General features: G+C 36.3%; 1 protein-coding gene across 1 annotated transcript in view; it reads right to left on the bottom strand.

The window, feature by feature from the left end:
• Positions 1–18624, bottom strand: part of LOC122353137 (paralemmin-2-like) — a 40446-nt gene extending 21822 nt beyond the window's left edge. The window contains 3 exon segments of the mRNA XM_043251049.1: positions 7880–7925; positions 15415–15614; positions 18516–18624. Coding sequence (XP_043106984.1) covers positions 7880–7925; positions 15415–15524 — 156 coding nt within the window. The 5' untranslated portion in view covers positions 15525–15614; positions 18516–18624.
• Positions 18625–24155: the final 5531 nt, after the last annotated feature.

A 24155-nucleotide genomic window follows, 5' to 3' on the forward strand; every position in this document is an offset into this window, starting at 1 on the left:
AGTCTTTTCTGATGATGGCTCTTCATCAGGAGTCAAGTGCTTGTCCCAGAGGACAGACAAAAATAGACTGGACATAGTTTTCCCAGAAAGCCCTATGAGAAAGGAAGTCTTCAAGAAGTTCTTATCTACTGGTTAAAAACTCACTTGAAGTGAAGGCACTAAAGAATGCTGATATATTAATATGAATTCACAACAATGTTAAAGTTTATAGCAGTTAGATTTTTTAGCTTGCTCCTAATAATAAGATCATCCATCTTTTTCGTTTTGAACAGACAGTTTAACAGGCTATCATTGTATTTCTTCTAAACTCTTTTTATGTTTTGGTGAATTGGTGAAATATGTTTCCTCGCAAATCAGCAACTGTTTTCACATAAGATTGGGTCAGACAAGTTTATTTGCTGTTAGAAAAAACATAATTTCCAAAACCTAACCGCTATTTTTAGGGGTGCTTTTGTTTTTTGATGCATCTTTCAGCTAAACAACATTTTATTACCTGCATGAAACATGAAATTATGACCATAATGATCTTAAACTACACATCTGAGAGTAGTTACGATTCAATGGTGACTCGGCCTCAAGGTAATTCTTGAGGAATAGATCATGTAGATTTAAAGCGTAATACACTATTCATCTGCTAGTAACATTCTTTAACTGACCTTATTAACATGCGTTGCATCTCTTACTTGTCAGTTAAACCGCATCTAATTAAATCAACGTGTACTCCAAAAATAAATAATATCAGGCATAAACTGGATGCTTAAGGTTGCGGTTATTTCTTTAAAAAATCCCCAACATCAATGCGAAAGTCTGCAGCCCATTACAATTGCAAAAAAAGGTCTTTTTTCATCTGGAAGAGAAAAACAGAGAATGCTTGCACACAAACATTCCAATAAACACTGGAGTTCAGACAATAAGTATAACATTTGTGATCGTAAACTGATAAAATGTACTGAAATACTGAAGTTCAAACTGTTACAAAAACACTAATGATGGTATAGCCAATAATGTACATCAATATCATCAGTATGCATTGTGTGGACTGTTTTCTGACGGTCAAGGAATCCATATGATCAACTCATTGCGAACTTGTCTCACCCAGATTTTACGAGTACATGAATTGCTACGACTGGATTTCACCTACAGCATACTGAATAAAAAAATAAATATAAAAGTGGCAGGGAGTTCTATATTCTGACTAGTATTCGTTTTGAATTTTAATTAGCTCTGGGCATCGCTTCAAGATTACAGACATTTTTGTGTGTGTACTGTGCATTTTACTATGCAAATATAAAAACAGAAATATGCAGTATATAGTTCACAAATATTTACATGTATTTGTTTTATAATATAAAAATAGATTAAATATATAAACAGTTTTTAAATTAAATATATACATGCATGTGTATTTATATATACGTAATACATATACACAGTACACACACATATATATTAAAACAAATATTTGGTATGCAATTAATATTTTAGCACTTTAAATATGACACTGTGAGTTGGGTGGCAAATTTATGTCTGCCTCTTGGATTACAGTGGTATTTACAAGCATGACTGAAAATGACGGTTCCAAATTCAACAGTGTGGAAATAACAAAATAACACAATTTTGTTATGAATTACGTAAGAATACAGCAAGTCCGCAAGTGTGTGACTTTCTCACTCACTCCCCATGCTGCTTGTGGCTTCAGGGGCATAACTTTCACACCTCTCTCTCTCTCTCTTCTCCCCACCCTCTTTTTATTTCTCTAGCTTCTGTTCAAAACCGAATATAAGCAGCAAATTGGGAATGGCGTCGCTTTTATATAATTGTTAGGTATTTTTTCTAAAATGGGACAATAGTAATTTGGACAGTACTCCACTAGTTCTACTGCTAATAGGTACTAATAAAAATTTTAACTTTTTCTCACAGCAGATAACAGCATGAACGGAACCGAACATAATCTGAACATATCCCAGAGGAGATTTCTGCTCTTATAACTGGTTACAAATCACAGTAAATGGATCAAATCAACAAATTAAAGGTTACGTTGATTTTACAAAACAAAATAACTTCTTCCCAGCTTTGTTGAATAATAGGGTCAGCCCTAATAACATCCTGTGAAAGTAAAAACAAAAAAATCATTAAACCATAATATAATTGCATCCTGTGCATAAAGCTAGATACACTGCATCGCTGGGGGTTGCATCATGAGCTAGATGAAGAACATATGCAGGATTGAGTCTTCTATCCAGGTGGCGATGAACCAGATAAAACAGGTGACGGTCTTTCATTCATTAATGCAAACCACATCCTGTAAATTATGTCTTAGTTGAACTACTAATCTAGAGTCCACATTGCAAACATATTTAAAGAGAAATACGGTACATGCTGGTATGAGTGCATAACTGTTCTCATGTGCTCATAGGCTATTTTTGATTCATGTGTTCTCTCCAATGTCAGCAGAGCTACACCCTGCTGGTAGAACATCCAGTTTGGACAGAATTTTGATCACATTGCAGGTCAGATGGACTTTTGCAAATTTTGTCTTTTTCCTTAAAATCACAAAAAAACATTGCCTCATCCTATGGCATGATTGGAGGTTTTATTCAGCAAATGTAAATCTGAGGTGTGATCTTGCAATCTAGACTTTGAGTTTAGTCATCAGTGGTTGGATCATGATCGGCGGTCATTTCAGACATTGCTAATTGGATCATGTGACAGCAGCAGGTGTTGACCGGTCACGTTATTTTCATGCAAAAAATGTTTGACATTTGCGACTGAATGTAACTGGCATAACGGACATTCTAAGATATGACCCCTTCAGCTGCCAAGTGTACTAAGAAAAGTTAGTGGTTAATATTCCGTGAGGACACCCAAAAGTTGAAGCTCCCAAATCCAAAGGGACGATCCGGTTGCCATTGTGCCTTTAATCGACAGACTCTGGTTGCCCAGTAATCAAATTTTAATTATCGCACTTTAATTTTCCTTAACCAAAAAAAAATAGTACAGCTTTATATTAAGTGTCCTTAAATACTTAAATTTAAATTAATAATTTGGTACAATGCACTTATTGTTCTTATATCTAAAAATTTGAAAATAATTTTAGTAATAGTAATTACATTTATAATTGACCAATCATTACACCTTAACACACTATTAAACCCACTGCTAAACCTAAATCCTTACCCCTGTCCCACCTCAGTAGCAGCAGAAGAGATTTTCAATACAAGATGAACATAATAAGTACATTATACTTATTTAATTAATGTAACTAAGACCACTTTTTTAAAGTGGAACCAAAATTTCTGCTAACTTACTACTAGTTACTGTTTACAAAACTATTACAAACAAGAAATGACCAGTGCATCAATACAATAACCAATTTGCAAAAGAACGACAACTTAAATGAAAAAAACTCAATAAAATGACAATGATTGTTTATTCTCAATAAGATCTATAACATGCATTGAGGAAATAGATAAAGCTAATTTAAATATTATGCAGAATTTAACCTCCTATGCCAAAGCACAGACTATATTACTACATAAAAACATGCTAAAACTAATTTAAATAATTTCAGTGCAAGTGATGCAAGTGATAAGTGACATAAATCGGTGCTGATGTTTGTTACCATCATGCAACATCCAGAAATACCTCAATCTGCTGTGCTAGTTAGCAGAAAGGCTTTCGGTTACAGCACAGCTCCCAGTACTTGTTTTAGAACTGCAGCTGAGCCCCCACACCCGAGAGCTATGGGAATGCAAACCCACCTGAGGGCCACCCCACCTCTGTGAAATATGTGAACCTCGAGCCAAATCATCACAGACAGCTGCTGCTAAATTTAACCTGATAGTAATGGCTGCCTGTGCTACGCTAACAAGAGCACAGTGTAAACGAGGCCTCTAGTAAAGGTCTAGACCTGCGCTTGACTAAATTAATCCATGTAAACAAGTCAGAACTGCAGGCATTTAAGACGAGAGGGAAGTCTGCCCGTGCGCAATCACCTCCGCCCACTGTACCGCAATTAGGAACCCGCTAACCCGTTTCTCATTTAAGCTAGCGGCATTCCCTCACTTGATGGACTGAAAAGAAAAGCCACAGACTTGGATCCAACGACTGTCCTTTGCAGCAGCAGCAGCCTGTGGTTTGAGGCAATGGACCAGAAACATAGCTAGCTAGCTAGCTAGCAAACCCTCACTTACTGTAATGTAACAATAGGGAATTGTTCGGCAAACCTATCAAAAATCAGTTCTTTTGTATCTTAATGGCATGCTTATTAAAACAGATAAAGTGATATTCCAACAGTTTATCGGTCAGGCAGTCAATTTTTGGTTAGCATTGTTGACGCAAGGGAGTCTACATTCACCACTAGAAGAAACCGATATTTATAATGTTCTCCCAGCAAAACAGCTTGATAGAACAGAGTGATGAAGATATAAAAGTTATGTGCAACAGGCCAGCATATGATTCGAATATAACAAGCATTAAACTCATTTCAGTAATCTTCTTGAGGTATAGCTTCTAGTTTAGCTCATTTCAAAAACACAACTTCTTGGCCAACATCAAGCAGCCCACAGGCTTTGCTTTTCTGGAGAGCATGGGAAACCATGCGAAGCCCAGATAAAGCATGTGGTTGGGTTAAGACAGATGTTGGCTGAATATTGAGTGAAACTAGAAACCCCAAATTGGCGATCCATGGGCAAAGTCTTGTGGTACTTTCCTTCTTGAAGGCAAGTCCAAATTAAAAGCTTTCTAATGAGCACAGCGTACTAAAGTACTGACCGTTATAAGATCTTTGAACATTAAACCTTCACAAGTATCGGTTACAACACCACGCCGCTGTTTTGTTATTAAAATTGCATGTGCGTTTGTCAGTAAAACTTCCACTAGACAAAAAAATACAGGATGTTTGCTGCAAACTGGGTTGACATATGGACATAAGTTGTGTTGTTGGTGCAATATACTGCTAATTTGTAGTGTTTACTAAGTCTATCATCTCATTACACTTAGGTTAAGGATCTGTGTAACCCCCAATCCTATTTAAGTAATTTGGACATACAACATCCGCCATGTTGGGTTTGTCATGAGGCCTTCTGCATTAGTTGCATGCAATTTATAGCTTCTTTCACATGGCCTCATGGGATTTAAATCCAATGGATGTTAGAAGTAGCAGATTATCAAGCTATTCTTCATTTTGAATTCTGTGCATTCGGACAAAATATTATTTTGGCATACTGTGTGTTGAATGTTTGCAACAACCAAAACCCAACAGATGTTCCATTGTAACCAGTAAAACAATTAAAAATGTTGTGATGCTGTCCATTGTTTTTTTTTTTTGGCATGGGCTATTAAATATGGAAGTATGGGATATAGCCTTGCTCTTGTGAGATGAAGTGCTTGGGTATGTATCCTACAGTTCGACAAAATGGCCCAAACCCATTTAAAATAGTTAAAACAGCACAGCTGCATCAGAGAATGTGCTTTTATATCACTTTTTCTTTTGTTAACATTATCTGGTAGGGTTGAGTTTAAGAGTTGACATTTAATCCTGCCACAATACATCCCTTAATCAACACAGTAAACACATAAATGCCTAAACTTAACAGCTACTAACTATTAATAAGCAGCAAATTAGGAGTCTGCTGAGGCATAGTTAATGTTTTTTTTAATAGTGAGAATTGGACCTTAAAAGTGTGATTTGATATTTCACTGTGATATTTCCACATCAAAATTGTTTAGTGGCATGCAACAACTTTTCAATCATCACGAACACCCTGGACACTGCCTAATAATACTATTAACTACCAAAAAGACCCCATAGCAACATGCTAGAAAGCTCTCAGAACACATTAGCAATCTCATAACAATGACTTGGCAATCACCCACAACATTCTAACACTGTGGTGCGACTTTCTCACTGGCAACCACCGCTCGCTACATCTTACATCTATTACAAATCTCAGCTCCTCAAAGCACAATTGGTCAAAGATGGCTGATTTTACCCATTCGACTGAGTTGAGTTGTTAAGCTACCTCACAATATTAATCCTACTGCGTGGGACTATAACAGCTTTCCACTGAGCTACTGTCAAAACTGACAGAGCCGTAAAGTTTCACCAACTCATTAATGTCATTCTTTTCCCCCGTTATTTAAAAAGGGGAAACCCACACACTGTTTTAGCCTGTGCTGGTCAAATATCAGTCAAATATCACTTTGTCTGACTGACTGTTTGGGAATATATTATAAGAGAATTACTTGACGAGAAACAAGTAATATTTTATTCTAAATTGGTTAAAGGCATGACTCAAACACATGTCACACCAAATACAAAAGTTGTGAGTCCTTGCCATGTGTGCTTGAGCACTGCAGTTGAACCATGTGGCTTATGTCACAATAAAGATGCAAAAGTGATTCACAACCTCATTACTGCTATGTAAATTTACTAAATGCCAACAACAGATGTCAACTAAATGTTGTGTATATTATGTTCACAACTATAAAATCTTTGAATTCCTACTAAAATGTGTGAAAATAGTCACGTAATTACTTTAATTTGAGCTATTGGAGGCCAAACAGCCGCTCTGGCAAATAAACGTTCAACGCCAAAGCAATCTAGCAGACACTATTTAGATTATCTCAGTTTGTTTCGAGAAGCAGTCATCCCTCAGTGCTCGAGATGCTGCCAGACACTGTATAACTTTAATTATTTATATTTCCTCTGTCTGAGCACAGCATCATTACCACAGGCCCTCTATCTCAACACATTCAAACCTCCATTCATTAAACCTCATCCAAAAGGCATAAGCCTGCTATAGATCTAGCTGCCAAGAATCAGTTTTCATTGTTAGACTTGAAAGACTTTTAATTAGTGGTATTTCTTAAGGAATCACTATATCGTTCATAAAGGTTAGTGATTTGAAGAAAGAGAGGTGTACTATTACATTGAATTAATAGTCTTTACCAGATGGATGATATAAAAAGGAAAATCTACAGATCTACACTGCTTTTCTAGCCTAGATTTTTTTCTGCTTTCCAGCCAAAATATAAAAAAATTGTATAAAAAAAGATTTATAAAATTGTCTTGTTTTCTGAAACAAAAAGTCAAAATTAAGTGACTTTTTGCTTCCATCAAGCAAAATAATCTGCCAAAGGGGTATTATTTTGCTCAAATCATTTTTAATTTTTAGATATTTTGGCTGGAAATGTAGCTAGAAAAGCATTCTAGCCATCATATCTATAAAAAACATTTTAAAGACCACGTATAAACACCCAAACAGGGGTGCATTTCCAAAAAGCTTGTCAGCAAACTATGGTTGCAAGTTCTTTTAAACTTAATTGGTAATGACAAAAGTTGCCACCATAGCTGCTTTTGGGAAATGCACTCAAGAACAGTCTTGCATTGTGGTGGCAAGTTTTGCATAGACATGCACTGCTCATATTATCTTCAAAACTGAATCGGATAACTACATTATGTGTCTACCAACACACGCTGGTCCATACAGTCTATTTTTGCAATGTGTATTCTATGGAATCACAAAGATGTAAGCAATGTAGCCAAAATAGTTTTCCATCTGTTGCTTCTCTATGCAGAAGGGTTGACCTGGAGCCAGATTTAGTCTCTTTTTTAGTCACATCTCAAATTGTTGCCCTCTGGTTCATATAGGGTGATTCGTCAAAAGTAAATCTACTCTTAATGAGACCACACCAAACGGCACTAAAACTATCGGGTTTACAAGCTTCTATTACATGCATTCATTTGGAACAGATTTCAAAGAGACTAGTGTTTTAATGCTTTTTTTGAATATGGTTTTGAGCCTATCAACAACTATGTTAGTATCAAAGAAATAAAAAAAGGATTTGTTTAAGAACAAAGCAACACGGAACTCACCGCCAGGGCTTGGAGCCTTTCCTTGTGAAGTTCAGCTTCAGCCATCCTGGAAAAACAAAGGCAGAATTCTCAGTAACCGTGAGATTGGTAATCCCAAGTGTGTTTGTGTGTGTTGGGCGGAAGGTGAGCAAGTTAACAGACACACACAAACACACACACAAGCACGCAGTCTGCCCTGGTCCTCTGAAGTAAGCCAGCCAGTGAAAGACACAGTGTACTGAGGGCAAGATCTTCTCATTCACTGGCCATGTGTTTGCCAGACTGTCTCTCTCTCTCTCTGTCGCTCTCTCTCCTCCTACATCCCTCCCTCTCCGTCACTGGCCGGGTTATGGACAGATGACAGAGTCTTGAACCCGCCTACTGTGTTTGGAAGAGAGCTACAGGCGAGCAGACAGAAAGATGTCACTAAGAGCAGGACAACACTGTTACACCTAACCATGACTGTGTGTGTGTGTGTGTGTGAGTGTGTATGTGTGTGTGCCTGCTGGGATGGAAAACAAAGGTGTGCCGTACACTGGGGATTTGAGTGGCTGCAAGCTTAGAGGAAATCTGCTCCATGGTTACAAATCAAAGTCCTACATCTGCCAATTCTTTGCTATTGTTTAATGTTAAGTTAGGAATAGCTCAGCCATAAAGGAAAAATTACCACTGTTATGTAATTCGGAATAACATTGATTTATTCATAAATGTATTAATGTTATACAAAATGTTGGTCTATCTATCTATCTATCTATCTATCTATCTATCTATCTATCTATCTATCTATCTATCTATCTATCTATCTCCATCTTCATAACATGAGAGCATCTGATCACAAAAACATCTGCAGAAGTTGCTGACTCCAAACAAGTCTACTGTCTCTGCAGATGTGGTTTTTCTCTCTATTTGGAAAGCAGCTTTCAAAAATCTGCACTAAACATCTTGAGTTCTAATTTATTCCTCCAGTGAAGCCAAAGGGAGCAGTAGGGAATGGGAGCACGGGGGTCCAACTGCTTTCCCTCATCCAACCTCACATTCAGCTCCGGTGGATGGATACAAAAACTCCTTATATGGAGAAAAGGCTGAGCTAACCGAGTCTGGAGTGTTCTGCAAGAGGAAGACTCATGGGAATTAAGAAACTCAGTGAATGAAATTTATAACAAACTGTAATGACCCTTTAGTGTGTGTACAGTACAAGTACTGTTACTATATATAATACAAAACGGCTGATATGAATTACTGTTTCCTGAGTTCAAGTAAATAAATGCAGAGGTGAGTACAAGCTGTACTGCAACAAGCGATGGTTTAGACAGATCACAGTAACATTTAAATGTTTTAGCGTGCATTTACTGCATCTCTGATAATGCGTGCATTATGTGCTATTGAAATGAACTTCTCTCCAAAAGCAATGCAGCACGATGAATCAGAAGGACCGTATCTGCGTGTTAAGAATAACATTGTGTTATTTGTCAGACAGCAAATCTTCATCGGTCAATTTCAACATGATTGTCCCCGCAGTCATTCATAGAGAATCACAACCTACGGCAGCAGTGAACATCAGTAGATGGAGGAAATTCCTGGAAGTTCACGTAACTACTGGAAATAGGCTTAAAGCCACAAAACACACAGTGCTCACACACAGCAGACTTCAGAAGCTGTGAGACTCAACCAGCTCTACAGAAGTTCAGAATAAATCATTCAGCAGAGCTCTGTGAAACATTTGGGCCAGTCTGTTTACTGGGGCTCCCTAGTCAGCACTTTATATTTTCAAGTCACTTTGGTACATTTTGATAATCATCCTTGACGTTTGCAAAACTGTAAGTGCATTTCTTAAAACAATTCGTACAAATAGCAAAACACCATGAATTACATGCAAAAGCCAATCTCTTGCTCAGAATCCTTAGGTCACCTCAGAATTTGCAACTTTTGTGTTTTCCTCCGTCTATATATGCTTTCCAATTGAAGATTCATGAGATGCACCTTTCAGAAAACTAGTTTATAATTAGTTGATCTATATTCTTTTTATTCAAGATTCACTTGCACAATGTATAGCAAATTTGCAAAAAGTCTAAAAGAAATTATGTTTGATAGTTTACGACAAGTAAAGTCTAGTCTAGTTTAACCATTTTGAACTGAATGGCTTATACAATGAAATAATGACTAGATGTTTTGAGGGGTACTAGCATGATATTAGCAACTGAAAATGTAGGAAAGCGGAGACAAATTGCTTGTATGTATAAAAGCAATCGTTCAAAAGAATGAAAACTGATTTCTTGATGTGCACAAGTGACACGATGTGAAGATTGAACAGGTAGAATTTCAATTCTGAACTGAGAAAAACTGTAAACTAAGCTTGTGACTGTTGATTTTCGTTTGGATTTTCATTCCAAATCTCTTCACGATGGCCTCTCTTTAACCTAAGAAGTTGCTTTACTGCATCTGGACTTTTCCATTGTCAGTGATGACACACTAGAAGACATTTTAGAGATTTAATAGCAATCTCTAAAGTACTATATATATATATATATATATATACTTAAGAGCACCGGTTCACTTGTGTACAGACTTTCTTCCTCCCACCGCATGCTTTACTTTTCCATTCCCAACCAGCGGCTGCAACGTCATCAGTCGGCATAACAGACAAAAGCAACATTGTTTCTCTGGCACAGTGACCTCATCTCATGAGCCAGCGAGGCACAGTAATACCTTCCAGATGTGCAGCAGTCCACACGCTGGGAACCGAAGACCGCGCAAACGCAAAGCAAAATGACTTTCAAATTACTTTTAAAGTGAAACACACTTTTAGCGGGCTGCCTCACTTTATCCTAACGCTTGTTAACAAATGCAGCATTTAAATTTTAAAGGGATAGTTCACCTAAAAAGGAACTTTTAAAAAAAGTTTGCAACCAGGCGGTTTTTGGTCATCAGTGCTATCCATAGTAGGAAAAAAAATACTATGCGAGACAACGGTGACCCAAAACAGCCTGGTTACAAACTGGTTACAAACTTGAATTTTATTTCATACAGCGTGTGACATCTGACATTTGCTGGTTTTTGTGGAGATGTCACATATATGAATTCATGCTTAATCAGACCCTGGAAGGTTCATTAACAATTTACGATATTTAGTTCTTCATATGTCTCAGAACATTTCAGAAAGAGTGCAGACAACATACAGTACTTCTACTATGTCATAAATGCAATGAAATCATGATTTCTATAGGAGTTGTCTGGTATTTAGTTATATTGTGCAACAGTGAACAAATCTTGTAACACTTTATGATAAAGCTTTAATTTAGGGACCAATTGTTACTAACTACTTCAGTTGTTTATTAGCATGCATATTACTAGCATATTGGCTATTTATTAGTACTCCCCATAACAAAAATTAAAAACTACCTTTCTAACGGTTAACAAGCTGCAGATTTGGAGTTTGTTGAGGCAAACGTTTTTTTTGTATTAAGTTTTATAAAGTGTAACCCACTTTACATGAATGTTACCATTGTGAAAGGTTCACTATTTACTAATAACTCCTTAACAAATGCATTATAAAGTATTCATAGCCAGTATTCAAGCAATTCCTGAAAAAATCTAACTCGCATGCAAAAAAACAGAATATTGAAATCTTTTTTCTTTAAATTAGCAAATGACCTAACACTGACAGGATATGAAGAAATGCGTGAGTTCTAATAGTAAAGATCTGAGCTGTAGTGCTACTCTTTCACATGCCTTTCTAGTGGTGCTCAAACGCAAGCCAGCAAGACTCTTATAGAGCTTACTAATGGCACTTCATTAGTGCTGGGCTCACGTTGGCACTTGCTGCAAATAACCTTCTTGAGCCACAAGCAAGTGACAAATTGGTAACGGTCTCTCAAGAGCACAAATGTAAGACAGTTGCCCAAACGCCAATGTTTATACTGATCTGTTTAGCAAAGAATCCTTTGCTCTAGAGTTTACACAAAAAGTTTAGATCTGCACTTTCCTAAGAAATGTTTAATGCACTGAACAGTGATTAACGTAAGAACTAAAGCGTGTTAATGAGACGGTAAAGTTTAGAATTAATTCAGTTATGAAAAAAAGTTTTTTTGAATAATATGTAATCCTGCAATCCATTAAAAATAAAAGTAATCTCACCGTGAACATTTACAATTGTGATATTATCCAGTTAAGAGTACATTTTTAGGAATCTGATTATGTAATCTAGATTACCCATAATCAGTCGAATATTCATTAGTTTACAATATTGGTCTATGGGATTTACAAAATTTATGAATGTTGTATATGTCAGAAATGCTTTAGTCACTGATTTAGGGGTGATTACAATTACCATTTGTTAACTATGATTGCAAACACAATCATCATCTGCAGTAATCAGACATGATTCATAACTTGTTTAGACGGTGGTTTAGCATAAATCAAGCCACCACTTTTCCACGCGTACTCCAGAGTTGTTTAAAAAACGCCAAAAACCAGGTTAAAATATTTCCAATCACAATCTTTGTGAGGCCTAAAATGTTAGTTTTCGAATCTTTTAATGTAATGCTTATTATTCATTTTTTTGTTTAAAGCTGTTTAGTTTAATTGACGATCATGAGGGGATGTTTTCCATGAAGATGGTCTGCAAAACAGTTTTGTTTTGTTAAAATAGCATTAGTTTATCCAAATCTTTAGCAAGAGAGTCTCCCAAAGTAACTCTGCTCTGTCTCCTATAATGACAACGGTGGCCCGCTGTTTTCTGTGTTTATGACTGCAGTTGTTCTGGAAATTGTCACAGCTCTCGGTCTGGATTCTTTCTGAAGTAGTGCACTGCCAGTTAGGATTATAATACTTAACTCTCAGTGAATTAATATGTATAACAGTATAATCTCATTATATAGCTGATATTTTACCACTCTTGACTTGCATTTCTTGTATACTTCTAAGTATTGTCAGGCTGTCATTGTCCTGCACCTCCCAATGAGGTCTGTAATGCCTGGAGAAAGCTATCCATTAGCACTTCAATTCATCTTGATGAAAGTCTACATTGTGTGCAATAGAAGTAAACTTTTTTAATGATAGCCAACAGAGAGACTGATGTCTACTGCATGTCTGAGTGTCTGGTTACACCATCATCCTACCTGAACTCATGGCATAAATATACCTGGGTGCACGTTTTAGCGAAACATAAAATATGTACCAACAAGGACATATCACTGCAGAAATGAACGCTAGAGGCAGTAAAGCTCCTTTTATTCCTTTTCACACAGTTTTACAGAGTTTCGATTAATAAAACGTAATTTTTTACACATTTACTTGCTAATGATTTGCATTCTACAAGTGTCCCGAATCTTGTTTACACTGCTTTTTCTATTTATGTCAAACATTACATGACCCATTTTTATTTAGGTTTTAACTCGGACACACCAGTTTGGAACACAACTGTTAAATGTCACATATATCATTATAAATAAGACTGATACGGTGTTTAGCTCTGTGGTGTTTATCCTACAGGGCCGCCTGTTGCTGTGCTGTGACTGCTGCTAATTTTGCATGTGTGTGGAATGCGACAGCTGCAGTCGCATAAGTGCTCCGTACGAACTCAAAGGCATTCTTTGGTGCGATGGCTCCAGGCCTTCTTTATTATCAAGACACCACTCTCAAGCCAGACTGCAACACTGTCACACAGGCACGGCAAGCTAAATTGCTAATTTTAGCATGGTTTGTAAAGGTAATTGATATAAATTCATTTTGCTGAAACTGATGATGGTTGTAAACTCCTCACCTTTAACCTTGGTTCAGCTGTAAAGCAGCAGTGACTCTTTTAAGGGAATATGTTAACATTGAGCTGGCTTAATCGATAACCAAATGAGATTCAAAATTTAAGGGACAATATACAGTCAGCCATTATTGCAAAATAACACCCTGAGTGATTAGGTTTTTCTTTTTTTTTCCCCCTGTAATTCCCTGTAAAGAGAAAATTTGCTTTCAACTAGGATTTGGTTTTGATACAGATTTGATTATGCTTCACCAGCTTGCGTTTCAGTTTGATTTGATTTAATATTTCCATTCGGTACTATGTTACTATAATATTTATGGATAAAATTTGCTGATTCGTAAACAAACACTTAAATTACGCTTAATAATAACTTTAACATAATTACAAAATTGTGTAAATATACTTCTAGAACAAAACTTGACAGATTTATACCCAACCTAAATTAAAATGCTCCTTCATAGAGTTAATTTTTCTAGCTGCCCGTTGAGTTTATGGTCACAGAATATGTTGTTTGGGTAAATGTGACATCTTTCCATAGTTAACGATTACATGAGACGGGAAACGGGGAAACTTATTTCTTTTAACATATCTTTAGATGTTTATTCATTAAAACTATTTTGTATTTAGTGTTTAAATATTGTAATAAAATAGACAGAATCTGAAACATGGCACATGGTTTCGTATTAAAAGTGGCAATCCACAAAGCTTATTGTGATTTATTGGATGAGAGATTTAAGAATCAGTACTGATTCGTAAAAATGACAACGGATTAAAATTGCTAAAATCAAGCTATCAGACTCCGATTTTAAATGACTAAATAATCTTACTTCATACACTATACTGGTACACCAGCCCAATGTCATGGCAACTTGTACATATTTTACGAGGTGGCTAATTCATACAAATTCATATGACCTCACTTAAATTCATAACATTTTTTGCTAAGTCATATGTATTTTCTGAATTGCCAATTCGTATGATTCTGTATGAATTACCTACACCTAACCCCGCCCCTAAATCTACCGGTCACTGGTGTTTAGATTAATTCATATAAGTGAGGTCGTACAAATTCGTACAAATTAGCCACCACGTAAAATATGTTGTGTTGGGTATACAGTATATAGTGCATCTATTTAGACGCAGCTACTGACTTCCATAGTCCTAAAAAAAACCCCCAAAAACTAAATTGCATTAAGTTGCTCTGTCATAAGAACAAGAAACTGTGCTTATAACCACAGGTCTTGAGATATCATTTCAGGCACACGGGTTCATTTCAGCTAGTTTTGGAAAACACAGAATCTATGAACTCTGTCGCTAATGACAGAACTTGTAACCAAGGATTGTTAACGATGCTTCCAGGAAACAAACCACAGATTGTAGCTTCTAATTACACCCAGTTCTTGCTTTTATGTGCATCAGGTGTAGACCTAAGAATACACAGGCTGTCCTTGTTATTTCACAGTTGTCTGTCCAGTTGCTACACTAAGTCCCTATTGGAAAAGTGGCCAACACCCTAAAACAGGTGATGCTAGTTAACATTATCTTAATTCAATCTCATCATTCCTACTGTATATTCGTTCATACTGATGATTTGATTGCCAATGAAACTGTGACACATTGCATGCATGTCTGCTGCACACACATGCACACGCATGCATAGTTGGAGGAATCCATGACTGCAGACAGCAGCTGCTGCAGCATCATCATCCTCCTCCTGCCACCCTGGCTGCCGTTGCTATGGCAACCGCTCCGTGATGTCCAACCCTACAGAGGGAGGGCGAGGAAAAATGGAAGTACTCACTCATATGCCGGGGCTTTCCTCCGTAGAGGTGTGCCCATCATGGCTGCGTCTTCTCCCTCTTCCTCGTTCTCTGGTTTTCCTCGTCTGCTCTGCGCCGCTGTTACCAGCATCACCTTGAGACTGACGGCTCTCCTCCACCTTTTCCTGAGATATCAGATTAATGCTGGATGCTACAGCTTGCAGCTTCCGCTCTGTCTAGCCTGCAGGATGAGAGAGAAAGAGAGAGAGAGAGAGAGAGAGAGAGACAGGAGGGAGGGTCACATTTGTTTAACGTCTGATTTTATTGGTAGAGATTGTGCTTCTCTTTGAACTTTCATTTGAGAATGTAATATTACAGCAATTGTAATTAAAAATATATAATCAAATCTATAGTCCCAAACTATATTACATATAGCAACCTTTGATTTATGCCTTACTGATTCATATTAAATTATTCCATATTTGGTCCATTTTACTGTAATAGATTGTTAAAAAATTTATGGTTTGTTTATTGTCAATGTTTAATGTTTAACTAACGCATTTTTCATAGTATATAATATAATTTTGCCTCTGTGTGCCACCAGAATATTAGAATAGTGTTAAAATGAAAATACTTACGAAAGTATTCATACCCCCTCACTTTCCCCATGCTTTGTTTTGTTGCAGCCTTATACTAAACTGCTTTTTTCCCCCACATCATTATTTATACATCATAATGACAAAGCAAATAACAGATTTTCAACATCTTTGCATTTATTGAAGACAAATAATAACTTGAGAAGAGTTTAGAAAATGATGCTCCATTGAAGGTTCACAGAAGCAGTAGCCTTTATTATCCATAATAGGATAATAATAGGTTTGGAACAACCAGGATTCTTCCTAGAGCTGGCCTCCTGGCCAAACTGAGCAAGTGATGGAGAAGGGTTTTGGTTGGAGTGGTGACCAACACCTGATGGCTGGCTTCTCTTATCCAATGAAGCTCAGTTCTAAGCATCATGTTTGAAGGAACAGCAGCAGCAGGGACCGAGGAACTCATCAGAGTAGAAGCAACATCCAGTGCAGCAAAGTACAGAGATAGCCTTAAAGCAAACCTAGTCCGGAGCATTCAGAAACTTAGATTGGGCAGAAGGTTCACTTTCCAACCGGACAATGACCCTGTCATATTCATTATAGTCATTAGTGATATTGTGTGATTATAAATCCCACATGGCGAGGATAAACGTCTGCTACAACTCAAACTTAAATAAAAGTATTTGAAAATCAATAAATAATATTAGAACAATAACACGCAACATAAAAGTCCCACCTTTCAAATTCCAAATGAAACTAACAACAACAAAAATAATAATCATTGATTTGAGACCCAGAAGTGTTTCACCAAGTATCTGGTTGGAGAATTGCTGACAGTATGGATGGCTCTAGCTGTAGGTAAGAACTGTAAACAAACTTCTTTTAGAAATCGCTTCCACTAAAACGAAAATACCAAAGAACTGTGGCATGTAAATTCAGTATTATTATAAATGGAGTGATGACTTTAAAATATACTCCAGACAGTGGGACTGGGCTGCACTGCTCTTAAAAGACAAGAGCAAGGTCACATTCCATTCAAGTGTTCAGAGCTTCTGCGTGCCGGAGTGTCACACACTCGGATGCCTGTGATTATGTCAAGTTAGTACCTCGAGTTATCAGACTGTCTAGAATGCTTAGACTTTAAATGTTTTTGTGCCTTATTTGGGTTTAGAAACAACTATACTATCCTTTTAAGGCACAGCGTATTCAAAACTATACTTAACTAATAGATTACTGTTAGATTCATTTATTAGGTGTTATGTTTGTATTTAATACTGTAAATATTACAGTACAATTTTTTTTAATTTACATTTTTAAAAAACATTTTCTGAACTGCCAATGTATCGCCTATAAACCTATAAACTAAATAATTATTATACAGTAAATATGAATTATGGGGTAAAGTGTGACACATGGTTTGAAGTAAGTTGTGTCAGTGGATCAGTTTTGCAATACTAATACAGACAAAGTGGTTTTAGAATAATTCGATACTCTCAATATTTATTTTCATTGGAATTTTTTCCGAACATGACTTTTTTTCTTTAAAGTTCTTATTGTTGTAGATTAATAGCATGGGCATAGGGAGGGCTTCCTGGGGGCTAATTGAGGGCTAATGATGTTTTGCCAATGATCAAATTCTCATAGGCCCTGCGCTGTCAGCCTGCTGGGGCCCTTAGGCTAGCCCTAAGTGGGCCCCTAAAGGGATCCTATAAACATTGCGCAAACATTATGGGAATGGTAATTTTGAATTTTCTTTGAAATAATATCTAGCAATTAAGAATCTCAAAAAACGAACTAAACGTTTCAGAAAAACATTCCATGAACATTAATAATGTGGTTGCCATGATTTTACCAAGCAAGGCATGATCCTGGATCACCGTTACTGTCCAAAAATATAGACTTATCCCAATCCCTTTCTGTAAACTTAACCCTGCCCAAAATATATGCAAAAATCAGTGGCAAATGATAGCTGATTAGCAAGGATGGAAAGGCACCTAACCCTGATCATAAGCCTATCACAGATACTTCCTGAAAAATGATGCCTTGATTGATTGGAATGTTGTTCCAGAGTCAACGAGGATGTTGATGTTGTTCAATGAAAATGCAAATTCATTCTATGCCACTAGGTGATGCTTTTCGAGCGTTAAAAGTAAATTTGTACACAAAACTGCACTGTGCTCACAAACACTGCGAAATGAAAATGAGACCAATCAGACGAATAGTAATAACGAATAGTTAAATAAATCATTTGTTGAGCAAAAAAGGCAAAAATAAATGCATAAGACAATAAAATAGTTTTTTTGATCTTGCATGCTTGTTAACCTGTTGCTGAGGACTCCATAAATGCCTATTTCAACCAAAAATACATGAACCTTTCACTGCCCAAAACAGAGGCACTGTTATGTAGCGAAGAATTGTTCGTTTGTAACTTTGAGAGAACATAGCCAGAGTATTGGCTAAAATTAAAGTAGAGAACGTGTCCCGTTTGCTGTCAAGTGAAGTTAGCAGAAGTCACACGAACAAAGCTGTGGATCTACCACTAACATACTCACTTCTCTAGGTTCTGCAGGATCACTGTGCTGATACGCGAGCCTCCGCATTCCTCAGATGGCTGACAGTCGAAGCGTCCGTCTCGCTTGTTTGCTCAGCTCTGGGGTCCCGAGGCCCGGCTCGGCTCGGCAACGTCAATTTGGCGAGGTTTGTTTTTTTTGCCAGACCTTGAGAGCCTTCAGCCGCGCATGTTCCTCAGGTTCGCGGTACAAAAACACCACAGAGTCCCGAACGGCTTTAAAAGCGACTGTAAACGGGGGCGCCGGGGACAAGGCCATTTTTTGTAAGCCACGGAGCCACAGATATCACACGCTGACACAATGTTAGCTTTGTTGGCGGCTCTTTCTGGAATTTTTCTGCAGTGAAGGGGCCTTTCAGTTGTCAACGTTTGCTCTGTCACCTCATCAGTAATCTATTTAAGGTCACGTTCAGGAGTCGGTGACGCTACGATCGGCACTGGAGGACAAAAAAGCTTTGATTTATTCTGTTCATAATTTTGTTATATACGCTACAGTTAAAACATTTGGAGTTTTTGCAAAAATAAATGATTGTAACAATGCATTCAATTGATCAAAAATGACACTGAAAGCGTTTTTAACGGCACAAAATAATTGGATTTTATATAATGTTGTTCTGTTTTCAACATTGACTGTAATCGGAAATATTCCTTGTGCAGCAAATCAGCGTATTAGAATGATTTCTGAATGATATCGTGACAGTAAACTTTTGCACGTTCCACAAATAAAGAAAGCGATATGATTGTAAATTATATAATTGAAATTTTTGTGTGCACAGTCCTTTAAATATAGGTCGTTACTGATCGTACTGAACATGCTTAAACACTATTGGATTATAATAATGATAAGATAACATACATTTTGCGCTGAACATGCTTAAATTTTGTACTGAACGTTCTTAAACACTATTGGTTTATTATATTGTTAAGTGATACATTTTGCAATACATACTTCCTCTTCAAAGCTTTCGGTAAAACCTAGCTGAAGGATTGTAAATCAGTCGTTTTTAGTGTTAAAAAGCTTAGAATGCTTTAAATCTGTCACAGTTGGACATCGCAAATCTGCTTCATTCCACACTGTAGTTTAATGACCTATGAGAAGTGGCTAAAACCCTTAAGAACAGCAGGCGACCAATGAGGTAGCAAAGACAAAAGCTCTTAACATACTATTAATAAAAGACTGTAAAAATTAAAGTGCTGTTTAACTTGCAAAGCTGAAGATAAAGTAAGCAGTTGTTCACTTATAAATGATTAAACATTTAATTATTCAGACTACTCGCTGTAATTTGTGTTTAATATTAAATATATTTAACATAATTGCTTCCATTGTCCTCATTTGTAAAAGCGTCTAAATGTAAATGTATTATGACCTCATGAATATTTTATTTTGTTTTATCAAAACATTCAAGTTCTCATTGCCGCAATTAACTAGACATTCTTATTCATTAGTCATTTTTTTAAATATCACAATAAAATATTATTGCAATGCAATTTTATTTTGCAAAATGAATGCAATGCCTGATGCATAAGTACTTGAATAATTGAAATAATATTTCATTTATTTAATATTTTATTTATTCATTTAATAAATACTTTTTAACAGTAATAAATGTTGATAAAATACAAAATATAATAAATAAATGAAACATAATCCATGTCACCTACAGTATATAGCACTTATCCCACTATATAGAAATTTCTACAGAAATGTTATTCATACAGCGTCTACACGTTTCACTTGTAACACCAGAGGGCAGCAATTCTATACAAATTGCAGCCATTGAACTGAAATTGAGTGTATTTTAGCAGCATTCATTTTTACCACCACATAATTACTGTTTTAAGCGAATTATCTAAACCCTGCTAAATGTATCATATGTGCAATTGTAATTGCTCCTGGTTACATAAATCCTTTCATGCCAAATCTCTGTGGTATAAGGAAACCATACGAAATATGTAAATAAAACCAATGTAAGACATCCAGCTTAATGAGTTACTTTACGTTGTGCATCTCGGGAGGTTTACAGCCTAAAAGCAGACAGAATGTGTGTGATCGCAACACGAGTGACGCATCTCAGGGCCAACTGTCGCTTTTGCTTCTTTCCAGATTCATGCCATCACGCGGCTGATTCTTACCCTCCAGCAGGCCAGATCAGCAAGAGCAGAAAAGAAATCAATCTCTCACGCTGAAACACTTTCTTCACCCTCTTATTTTATCGTTTTGATTATGTTCGTGCACGTAAACAGAGCGATCTTTTCACAGGCGCGGAACGAATGCCACCTTTAATGCCCTTCGTCACAAATTTTGGTGCGATTGAATATAAATGAATGCGTTGCTGAATAATTCATAATACATTATTTGCTGAGCTTTTGATTCCAGCCAGTGTTTTACTGTTCATTATCATGGTTCATTGTGTTCAAAACAAGATTGTTTAGCGCTTATGCTTTCTTCAAAGTTTCGCTGTGGCCCAATTTGCACAGTTTCCCAGCTAATAGGGAATAATCTCGCAACAGTCCAATTACACTATTTCGGGTGATAATACTAAAAAAGTACACTAAAAAAAAAAAAAAAAATAAAATAAATATATATATATATATATATATATATATATATATATATATATATATATATATATATATATATATATATATATATATATATATATTTTATGTACATTTATATATTTTTATAGCATATATACATTTATAACTATATATTAAAAATTATTTAAATTTACTTTAACAACTTACCTTAAAAAATCCTTCAAAAAATGCTGTAATCATGACAAGAAAACGAAATTATAATGTGCTTAAAAGTTACAAATATAACAGTTTAAAGACATTATATTAACATTATATTATCTGTAAAAATAACGTTTGTAGAACATTTCAGGAAATGTTTTCGTAACCTTTTAAAAAATATTACAATCACGACAAGAAAACGAAACTGCAATGTGCTTAAAATAAATATAATATTAAAATCTCTGTAAAAATAACGTTAGTAGATCATCGTAAGAAATGTTTTTGTAACCATAAAAATAGTTAAAATCATAACAAGAAAACTAAATTATAATGTGCTAAAATAATCAAAATAAACGTTCACATGACATTAGATTTTGGGTATAAATAACATTTCAATATTTTCAGAAACATTTCATAATAGGGTTCCCATTTGCGTTTTTATAACCTAAATTTGTTGTAAAATTAAAATAAGAAATACCACATCCCATGACTGGATGTTGAAAAAAGTTTGCTCTACAAAGCAAGCAAGTTCTTTGCCTCATATTTCACATTCTTTTTGAGGACTGGCAACACAGGTGTATCATGTAGTCATCAAACCCGCTCTGGCTGCAGGTTCAAAAGTGTCCCATCTTCAATAACATGAAGAGTAGCTGAGGAAGAAAGCAGCGTTTGTCAATCACCCTTCTTGAATAATTCAGCCAGCGTGATGTAAGACTTTGTTCACCGCAAGGCCTCCATTAAGCAGTGTTACTCATAATTTAGTTGAGCAAACGGCTTTGATCTGAGCCTGTCTGAACCGTTTTAGATCTTGTAGACAACCGTGAATTCATCAGCTATAGAACTGTAAGGTGAACATTCACAGTAAATAAAAAAGATGAGGAGGAAAATTAGGGTTTGCGCACGGATCTCGTGAAGCTAATTCTTTCATCAGACTTTACATTGCGCCCACTGTTCCTTCATGCTCAGGTCAGTATGTTTTCAGTTTAAACTAAGGTAATATAAGCTTGTTTCTATAAAGTAAAGTTGAAGTTGAAGTCAGCCGTGGCATACAGTAATGTATTTATGGTGACTGTATTCAGGTTTCATAAAGGTTTTGATGAATGTGTAAGAATCATAAACTTTTGTTGGTCACAGAGCTTTTTTTTCTTCAATGATCCAAAAGCCAGTGGAAAAAAAATCCTTGTGGGATTCCATCCAGAGAAACATGATGATGCAGACGCCCGGGTTTCCCTGCAAAGATACGCCATTACGGTACTCTCTGTAGATGGCGGTGAACGTTTGTGTGAAGGGATTGCAAGATACAGGCGAGTCTGCTTTTAATAAACATAAAGATATTTATTTTGTCGGTTGTAAGAAAAAAGCTGGACAAAGAGGAAACCTGTGTCTCCACTGACTGTTAAAAGGAATATATTTTGAAAAGCTATGCATTCGGCTGTAAATGCTCTTTTGAAACCACGAGACATGTCAAAAACGTTCTAGTTACACCCTTTCAATCACACACAACGCTCTGGGAGGTTTAGCTGCAACCTGATCCCCCCCCAAAAAAAGTCCTGGGAACTTAAAGGTGATTATAACTCCAAAAAGGAGGCCCAGGTGATGTCTACTGCAGAGCCAGGTGGGTAAATGGGTGGAGCTTGACTCTGTTAGGTTTAGGGTAGTCTCAGCCTAAATGTCTGATGCATAGGCACACAATAGTGGAAACACTTCAGGAGTTTGAAAGTCGTCATCAGATTGGTTGAATTACTCTGGATTATCGTGATACCATTTTTGTTTAGTTATCACCAAAACTCGATCGATTTTGTACATCTACTGTATTAGACACGTAAAGCACTTGATCGACTGGGGTTGCTTTTAAATGTGCTATACAAATGTTGAAACGAAATGAGGCGTTGTGTGTCTGTGTGAACATAACGCTGCATTTCCAGACTAAACATGAAGACGAAGTTGAGCTGAACCATTCTCTTGTCTTGCGCTCTATTCTTCATGCAACATTAACACACATGATGTTATTTTCCATGAAAGGTAACTAAGTAAAGCAGTTAGTTATTTTTTAAGGAGTAAGGCAATACTGTAATGCATTGCTTTTAAAACTAACGCTCTATATTAGTACCTCAATGTTATATATTACTACTGTTTGAAAAGGTAATACCCCAGAGGCAGCTTTTGTGTCTTGATTTCTCAAAGTATAAAGCTGCATCGTCATTTTGAGTTTCTAACACTTGTGTCATCTCATCAAACCTGGATATTACAGAAACACCAGGATAAAACAGACAGAGAGCGAGGGAAGACAAACCTCAGGGGATGAATGAGCATGTTGTGGGTATTTGGTATCGTGACATACAGTATACTGACTGAATATGTCTAGTCAAAAATCCTCAAAGACTGTTAATGGATTAATAATGAAATGTCTCACATTTGGAAGCAATTCTTAACAGATCAAATACGAGCTAAATAAGATACTACTGAAAAGACAAAGTGTGCGTTTTCTACTCTTTCTATCAGCTTAAAATGTAGATATAACTATGAGTAACTGTCTGTCAAAGAATTGCTCAGATTCTTTGAGCAACCAGTGGTGTATTTTTCAAAAGATAGTTCCTTCCAATTTTCAACATGTTCCAGCAGCAATTTCCATTGTTAGCAACATAATTCAACGAAACTATTTCATTTCGTGAAAGCATACGTCATTCACCTGAGCGTCTTTTTCACACCACTTCAACATAGTACATTTGTTTGTATTTATCTTACAAAAACTTTTGGATTCCTACAGGAACCTTTGTTCACTCCGGAACCGCGTGATGGGTGTTTCTTTACTGAATGCTGAACTTTATTTCACGTCTTCCAAACTGTAAACAGCAAACATCCGTTTATCTCAATGAAAAGGTTT

The sequence above is a fragment of the Puntigrus tetrazona genome, chromosome 10 (genome assembly GCF_018831695.1).
Source record: "Puntigrus tetrazona isolate hp1 chromosome 10, ASM1883169v1, whole genome shotgun sequence".
Taxonomy (NCBI): Eukaryota; Metazoa; Chordata; class Actinopteri; order Cypriniformes; family Cyprinidae; genus Puntigrus; species Puntigrus tetrazona.